The sequence below is a fragment of the Neoarius graeffei genome, chromosome 23, assembly GCF_027579695.1.
Source record: "Neoarius graeffei isolate fNeoGra1 chromosome 23, fNeoGra1.pri, whole genome shotgun sequence".
In the NCBI taxonomy this organism is placed as follows: domain Eukaryota; kingdom Metazoa; phylum Chordata; class Actinopteri; order Siluriformes; family Ariidae; genus Neoarius; species Neoarius graeffei.
This window is the reverse complement of record NC_083591.1, coordinates 59281599-59290343: the sequence shown is the minus strand read 5'-3', so window position 1 is coordinate 59290343 and position 8745 is coordinate 59281599. Positions and strand designations below refer to the sequence as shown.

At 41.2% G+C, this 8745-nt stretch overlaps 1 protein-coding gene across 1 annotated transcript in view; it reads right to left on the bottom strand.

Moving 5' to 3' along the window:
- Positions 1–1292: 1292 nt before the first annotated feature.
- clcn2a (chloride channel, voltage-sensitive 2a) overlaps positions 1293–8745 on the bottom strand; it is a 99832-nt gene continuing 92379 nt past the window's right edge. The window contains exons 18-24 of the mRNA XM_060906547.1: positions 8365–8546; positions 6437–6545; positions 6038–6084; positions 5596–5634; positions 4667–4771; positions 3938–4024; positions 1293–3692 (exon numbers count right to left, since the gene is read on the bottom strand). Coding sequence (XP_060762530.1) covers positions 3282–3692; positions 3938–4024; positions 4667–4771; positions 5596–5634; positions 6038–6084; positions 6437–6545; positions 8365–8546 — 980 coding nt within the window. The 3' untranslated portion in view covers positions 1293–3281. The remainder of the gene's footprint in view (positions 3693–3937; positions 4025–4666; positions 4772–5595; positions 5635–6037; positions 6085–6436; positions 6546–8364; positions 8547–8745) is intronic.

Below are 8745 nucleotides of genomic sequence, written 5' to 3'. Positions count from 1 at the left end.
GGTAGCACATCTCATCCAACCTAAGACCTCAGCGTACATAACGTCTGTGAAGGCTGCAAGAAGATCTCACACGTTCTCTTCATGGGGGTCGTATCAGTGCTCCAGTGCTGTAGATGGCACTGTTAAAGTGTAAGACTGGCCATTGCAAAGGGGTGTGGCCAAGCTGATTAGTTTCAAGATGGACGATTTTGATAAGTGGCAATCTTTTGTTTTAGTCATGGAAATTTTTATGAAATTTTAACAGCACCACCTGCAGTCCTGGAGCACTCGTACTCCACGGCTGACATAAAACCTCAGACAGTTTCCAATCTTACAGGCTCATGAAGGTAGTTTTTTGTCTTCACACAAAACTCGCAGATTTTCTCTCCACGTTAAATATGCTGAGGCTTTCACTAACAGACTTAAAGTGGACGTCCTGTGATTTGGGTGTCTTCATGCACATGATGAGTAATCTGTCTGGTTCTTGTTTGTTCAAACTTTTAAAAATGAGACTTCCAAAATCCTAAATTTAACCGCTTTGCATGTGAAAGTGTGTGTATGAGGGAGTAAAAACTTTTGCACAAAGATCTAGATATATAAAACTGTGCTTTTTCAGTCAGCCATCGCTCCATGTCCTGAATGATCCAGCAACTGGTTTTGGTTCCAGCTCAAGATCGGCAGGAACAGAAACCTATATAATGGTATTGGGGGCGAAGCTATCAGTACGACACAGTATGCTAATGATTTGTTTGTTTGCTCAGGTTTTATTTCTCAACTTGCAGAAATGTTTGTGTTTTAATTTCAAAAAATGCCAACAAAGAAACAAATTGTATTTTTTTTTCTTCATATAGGATGTGACTAACGTGTGTTTGGTTAAGGTACAGTTACGTTACCACGGGAGACGGTTAGCTAGCTAGGAAAAGTTAGTGCAGAAGGTTATTGCTTGCTAGCTTGCTAACTGAGAAAACACGAGCCTACTCCTGACAAAACGATTAAAAAAACCCTCAAATATAATATTCATAAAACATTTAATACTTTTGATAGTGGCTTTATATTTTTGGCATATCAACAATTTTCTTTTCATATTGTCATATTTTGGTTAAAAATTAGTTAACTTAAAGTTACAACAGTAAGTTATTGCTTGCTAATTAGCTAACAGCAAAAGATAAAACAAAATTTCAAATTACGTGCTGACTGGATCAACAGTAAATTTGTAGAAACACAGCACAAACAAAAATATGCTTTTTTATTATACAAGTAGTATATTTATTACATTGATAACATCTTTACAAAGTTATTCTCATTTAATTGCCTTGTAATTTTGTTAACAATAAATTAACTTCCTGTTAGCTAGGAAAATTTAGCTAGCTAACATAGCAAACCTGCTGAAAAATGGAACAACTTTGAAACTGTAGCACAAAGATAACGTTTTCATTAATTGTATTTTTGTTGACGAGCAGTCGTCGTTAATTACTACGGTACTACGGGGGACGTTGCTAGTTCACCTAAGTTACAATGAGAGGTTATTGTTTGTGAGCTAACCTTAACATTTTTTTTGTTCTTTAATCATAAGTTTTTGTGTGTTGCTAAAAACCACAGAAGAGTGTCACTAGCTTGTTAACCTCACCAGGTTTTAATTGAAAGGATTTGTGGTAATTATGTAGTTGAACAATCACAGATTAAATAAAATAATTTATATTTTTACCCACATTTTTTCTGCCGATATGAGCTGGCGAACCAAAGAGCTGTTCCAATCAGACGAAGGAACAATGTGACTCTGAGTGCGTCTACTACAAGTGACTTAAATGTTGATAGTGAAGTTGTGTTGCAATGATGACCCAGGTGCTATGGTAATGGTGAGAAATGATCTAGAACTCTGTTCCCGAGATCTGTTGGTTCCTGTCTGGGCCGGTTCCTGTGGAAATACATGCAGTGCATGCGAAAGGTCCTTTGTAACATCATTCGTGTGTGTGTGTGTTAATCATGTTTCATTAAACTGCCTGATTTACGCCCACTCTCTGCTAGTGTGTGTTCCGTTGACCACACGCTAATTACAACGTGCTGAAAAATTTCTGTCCTTTCACCTTGCTCGCTTGTTGTTTCTCTTTTGTTCCATCTCTCCTCTTCCTCTTCACGCCGTTCTTTATCTCTCCGTCTGTTTCGTTGCATCTTTTCTCCTCTCTGATCGTCACTGCACCGATTAAGTGGCTAAATTTAGAGACAAATTGTAGCTTAGCTCTCCGAGACAGATGAAAAGTGTCAGCTCCAGATGGGGGACGTGGGTTCGGTGTGCAGCTGAGTCACACACTTCAGTTACCCACACACACACACACAGCTCTTTTCATAATCTGATATTCATTCTGATGCATACACATAGCCATGCTCCGATAATCAGTTGTACGGCCTATTGTAATATTTGTCATCGTAGCTGCTTAAAAATATTGGCACCCGGCCTGGATAAGGCTGCTTTTTTTTTTTTTGGGCCAGCGTTTGTGCTCTTGAAATAAAGCATGTCCAATTGGAGAACAGCCCAAGGACAGCTGAAAGGTAGCAAGCCCATCATTCTGGTTATCAGCTGTGTCTCCATTATGATGTTGTGATGATATCTGATAACATCGGCACATGCCTATTAAATATCATTTATGCAACAGCATCTATACATTCGGTTCTCACTTGGACGCGAGCGGGCTCGGTGTACTGAGTGTGCCTTGCTGTTTATACTTTCATCCTCGACCCTGAATTCACCCAGCATTCACACTGGAAAGCGACAAGATGCTCAGGTCACGCCCATGTGGTTTTAGGTTATATTACTGTGGGTTTTTTTTAAATTTATGTTTAACTTATTTGAATATTGTTAATATTACATGATGTTACATTAACAGCTGTGAGCGCCTGTTATCATTAGCATTTCTTCATGTTAGCCTTTAAACTCCCAGATTGGTGAGTGTTCCACCACACAGCTATTTATCCATATGAAATATTAACCATCTGCTTTTCCAGTCCAAAATCAGTTAGTTATTAATTTTCAGTCACTTTTATTAGTAACAGTAACAATAGTACCTGCTGGCATTCTGGCCAATTTCTTAGCATTATTGGCACTGGAAAAGAATCCAGTGTGACACCACCTACCTACAGGTTTAGACTGGAATTCAGCAATGCTAATTATTTAGATTCTAATTATTGTAACATGAAGTGGCGATATCTTTCCATTTTGTCGCTTGTGAGTGTGAAGGCAGGGTCGTGTGCATGGACGTCCCAGTACATTTGACTCGTTAGTGCACATTAACGAACAACAGCAGCTGTCATTCTGGCTGGTCCTCCGTGTTTTCCGGATTAATCTCGCACTTTAGTTCCTCGTTTTGTCCCGAGCTGTTTTCTTCGGTCGGTTCAGAGAAGTTTTCTGAAAAGTTCTCGAGCTCTGACTGGGTCTCCTCCTCCACGGAGGCTTCTGTTTGGTCCTCGCTGTGTAGGACCTCAGTGCAGTCTGTCTCGTTCAGCATGCTGCTCTCAGACGCATGCTCCAGCTCATCGCAGAGCTCAGCAGCTGTTTTGGGTTCCCGCGGCAATGACAGGCTCTTGTGGCGACTCCAGAGCTTGTGGAGCTCGGTTACCTCAGAAACGCTGCTGCTGGTGCCGCTGTCACGGAAACTGGCCAGAGGGGGGCGGACCTTCACGCCTGTGACTGTTACGGAGCCCTCGATGGCTTTGCGTAGCTACAGAAACAGAAAGTCGTAAATATGTGCTTTAATTTCATGTCGCATCAGATGGATGAGCTGCAACACAAAGCATGTTCTGTCAATGTCAGTATGGTGTGCATCAGCAACATATGAACAGTTTCAACTGTCTTTATGACAAATGTTAGAAAAAATTGGATGGCGTGAGTAAAATGTTAGATTCGTGTTTGATAATTGATGAAATAACTCGAATTAACCTTTTTTTGTATTAAAAGGACACGCACCTCTTTTAACGAGACGACTCCGACGAGTCTCCCGGTGCTCGTGACGTAAGCGTGATCCAGACCGAGCAGCGAGAAAATGGTGTGCGTCTGCAGACAAAATAACAAAACACAATTTAGGAAACACCCACTGAAACTCACACCAATGCTGTTAAACAGCATTTATTAAAAAAAAAAAGAATTTCAACACAAACAAAACTAACACTTACGTTTGTCTACATAACTGCACAAAAATGTCCAAAAAAGGTCAATAAAACAATTATGGACTTAGTTTACTGTCATGAATGCAATGCTGAGAATCATAACTTCATGAATCATAGAATTTATATCATTTAGTAATAAATTTTATGTATTCATTCTTCTTTTACCCATTAATCATTGATGTTAATTCTCTCCACATGTTTACATTCTCTTTACACGCTGAGTTCTAACAGCCTGTACAATTTGTATAGCTCTTTGTTTTGGCCCTGCCTACTTGGCTCATAGTCCCACCTCCTCAAAAGACTACAATAGCAGGATGTTTCAATGCGCTGCCATTGTAGCAGCGTAAAACTAACATTCGTTGTTGAAGCGTAAATTACCAGGACTGTACTTACGAAACTTCGGGAACAATCCAAGCTAAAGATTTGTACCATTATGACATCATTGCGTTTACGTACGAAACACAATACAACGGAGCATTTACATTTATATTTACATACTAACTTACATTCCAGATACAGGCGAGCTTACTTTGTGTAAAGACGTGCGTTCGACGAGCTGGAAGGGGGCGGGGTCTATCTTGCAGTTGTTAAAACAGACGGCTTCTTCCAGCTGTTGCTCCTCCCACTCAGCTATCTGGGGTAAAGACATCTTTATGAAATTAAAAGTCAGAGAAAAGTGGGTTAGTTTAAAAAAATGTAACGGCTCTCATGCAAATTTGCTCTTTTGTGTGAATTTGTGATGAATTTTCAATGCGAGAAGGAAATCACTCAGGAAATCCACTCACTGAGTTCGTCTTCTCTTAGCTACTTAGTGTTTACTTGTTAGGCTAGCTTTGGCTTTCTGTGTTAGCTTTTTCTAGCTTGATTTTACTAGCCAGGTTATCTTTCTTTCATTAGCTTTTGCTAACTAGATTAGTTTTTGATTGCTAGGTTTGCTGTTTTAGCTTTAGCTTACTAACTAATAGCTTTTTTATTTTAATTTAGCCAGAAGTTTTTCTCTATTTCTTTTCTCTGTTTATCTGTAATGATGCTGCTGGAATCTCAATTTCCCTGAGGGAACCCTCCCAAAGGGATCAATAAAGTCTAGTCTAGTCTAGTCTAGTCTAGTCTAGTCTAGTCTAATCTAATCTAATCTAACTAGCTTTCAGTCTCCAGGTTTGAACTTGCTTGGATAGCTTCTTCTTACAAGTTAGTTTTTGCTCACTATTCAGCAAATTATTCTGACAGACTGAGTGGTTTTGGTTCTCTGGGACAACATTCTAGACATTTATTCATTTTCCTCAGCAAATAATTAAATCCTGCTAATCTCTTGTAAACCATTTCTGATTGGTCGATGACTGACTTCTGAGAATTTGACTGTAAAAGAGCATACGCATTGTAAACAGAAGAGCAGGTTTGCATGAGAGTGGAGTTGCTTTAAATGCTTATACATATTCTGTATTAGCTTGAGACGCTAACCTCTGTTGTGGACATGTCATCCTCAACATTGGGGGCTTCCTGAAATCATATCAATCAGAGGAAATAAAATAACATATACAACCCAAATACAACACAACTCGCTTTATAAAAGATCACAAACTGCAAACAAACTAGCGAGAGCAACACAGATGATATTAGCATGTTCATACAGTGTTTATGTAGCTTACAGTTTAGCTTGTACATGAAAGCTAGATTAGCTTTTGATTGCCAATGTAGCATTTATTTTTGATATCTAAATGAATATTTTCTTGCCAAGTTAGCTTTCGATTGTTGGTTAGCTCCGAATGTGTAGCTAGCTTTCACTCACAAAGTAAACAATACTGTGAATCAGAAATGTGTTGTTTATTATTTACAAAAATCAATGAAATTAGCTTTAATCACAGGTGTGTCATCAGCTGCTTCTTCTAGAAGACAACCTTACCTCCACCTGCTCCTTCACCGGTTCTCCACAGGATGGACTTGGAGAACCTGAATCAAACAAGAGGAAAACTGAAGGCACTACAGAGTCATTGAGGGAACGATGACGTGTCGACAAGAGTTCTGTAATGTGCTGACTCATTACATGTCCTGAATTCTGAATTCTGATTGGTCAGAAGGGATGTTGTTGATTAATTTTCTGTGACAGAAGCTCTGACAATAGTGCAGCAAGAGCTTATACTAGTGTTCTCACTCTAACACATTATAGTAACAGCTCATTCACAGGGTATGACATTTTCTTATTTAATTAATCAAAAACTGTAATTGTTAGCAAATTTCTGTGGTCTAAGGAATAAAACTCTCGGGTATATGGTGCTACTTCAGGGTGGTGGTTGTGTCGTACTGTTCAGGGTGTCGGTGTTGCTGATGGACGACACGGTCTTCAGCGCAGACTTGAGGGGAATCTGGGAGTTGGTGAGCGTCGGACTGAATGAGGATTCCTCTGTGGAAATCTACAGAACAAAATCAAAGTCGATTGTTAGCATCAATGCGACACTTAATTCACTCGCTGTGTTAAACACACCAAAAATGATCAAGAAGATGAAAGGGGCGGAGCAGGCCCACCGACAGGGGGGGACAAACGGGTATGTTGTCCTGGGCCCAGGAATGGGGGGGGCCCAGAACTGGGCTCTCATGAAGTTGCGATTATCTTATTTCATTTCAAAATGTGTTGATTTGGGGGAGAAATGTGCTATATTTGCATTCAATAAATGATTTCTAGATCTTTTGCCTTTATTGTCTTTGAAAAAGGCGTCAAGAACCCCCTACCACCCCTAATGCAAAAATGGTTTGGTCTGACTCTTTCAGCCCGTCCCTTCTGTGTGTGTGAGAGAGAGCGAGCAGCCCCTCCCCCAACCCGCGCGCTGCGAGCAGAGTGTCACAGGATATTCTCAGTGCGCTCCCTCCAAACAACGGGGATTTACACGAAAACGGAAGGAGATAGTCACAAAATTCTTTCACAGTGAGCGCCACAAGGCTCTCCTGAACACACTGATTTAATTTTTTTGTCTGTAGTGTAAAAAATGAGGTCACTAGAGCGAGTTAAAAACGAGTGACTTTTCTGCCAAGTTTATAATGGCAGTCTATGGGGCTGCGCGCCTGTCCTCTCCTCACTTTCAGGCTTCTCATTCAAAAACTGTAAATCCTATCGTGTAGGTAGACACATTGTGTGAATCAGGACAAGTGTGGCTACTACTTTTGAGAAAATTATGTGTGTGGAGTGAAAATTGGGGCTGAAAACACAGTTTAAGCGAGAAAGTTTGAGCTATTTTTCCAAGCTCTCTCCACTCTAACTTAACGAGCTCCACTGGTGTGTAACGCAATAGACACCCATTATAAAGGCTGACTTTCTCAGGCTTTATAAGGGGGAGGAGGGTGGAGATGCGGGGGGTGGGAGCATGGCGAGGGCGGGTGTGTTTCTTTTCAAAATATGGCTTGCGGGAACCGTTATTCCAAAATCTCATACCCCACCTTTAAGGGGAAAAAAACGACATCATTCGATCATAGCCCTTCGACAATCAGCGTGCGTGCCATTTGCCAACATGCACAAGTCAGGAGCACAGAAAAGAAAAGAAAAGAGAAAAAGAGAGGAAGAAACCAAGAGACTCAGGGGCTCACTGCATAAATATTTTAAAAAAGATTCGGATGATGCAGCAGGTACTAGCAAAGGCAGTGGGGCAGCTGAGCCAGGTAAGACACAGCCAACTTTTTCCAGCCCCGTAAAGTAAAGTAACCCCAACCAAGGCACGCGCCGCACGCAATTCATGTTACAAACGAGGGGAGAGCAAGTCACACTGAACACCATATCAAACGCACAGGGCATTGAATCATTTCATAACCACAACGGCTTAATAACATTGTGTTTCATATATCTGACTGAAGCTAAGAATATTCACATTAGCTCGCAATCATATCCCGCCGTTTCTCGAGCGGTGTGTTCTTCTCTGCTTTTCACACTGGACAGTACGCACACACAGTATACTATGTTCGCCCCCAGCCCTGCCCGAAATCCGCCGTCCATCGCTGCTCCTTCAAGAGCACCCCAATCGCGTGATTAGATACTGGGATAAGAGAGGTGTGTGTGTGGGGGTTGGCCCGGGGGGGGGGCATTCAGAGCATTTTGTCCCGGGCCCAGCCAAAGCTGTCAGTGGCCCTGGGGCGGAGCTTTAGCCCTCACTGTCTCTGATTGGTTCACAGACCTGCTTTAATTTTGCGAAAGACTTTGGAGCAATTTGTAAAATCCCAACTTCGTCTTTTCCCAACACGTCTTACCAGGAAGCGAACGCCGCGACCAGGTTTCGGTGAAGAATTCTGCGAAAGCGACGAGGGGACGTGGGCGCCGTTGTCCTGCGCTCGTTCTCTCAAGTACTCCAACCGTCGGCCGCGACCGAGCTGCTCCGAGAGCAAAAACTGGAGCTGAGAACGCTCGATAGAGCCGAGCAGGATCATTGACTCTGAATGTAAAGAGGAACCAAAGAAAAGTACAAAGAGATGAAATGAGAGATGATGCAAAAAAGTTTGTAAGAGTAACAATACACTTTGAGATACAACAAGGTTCTTTAAATTTTATTTTTTAAATTAACTACTTTTACACACACAGTCTGTTTGAAATCTGGCATAACATTAAGACGAAATAATTCATAGCTATGTAGC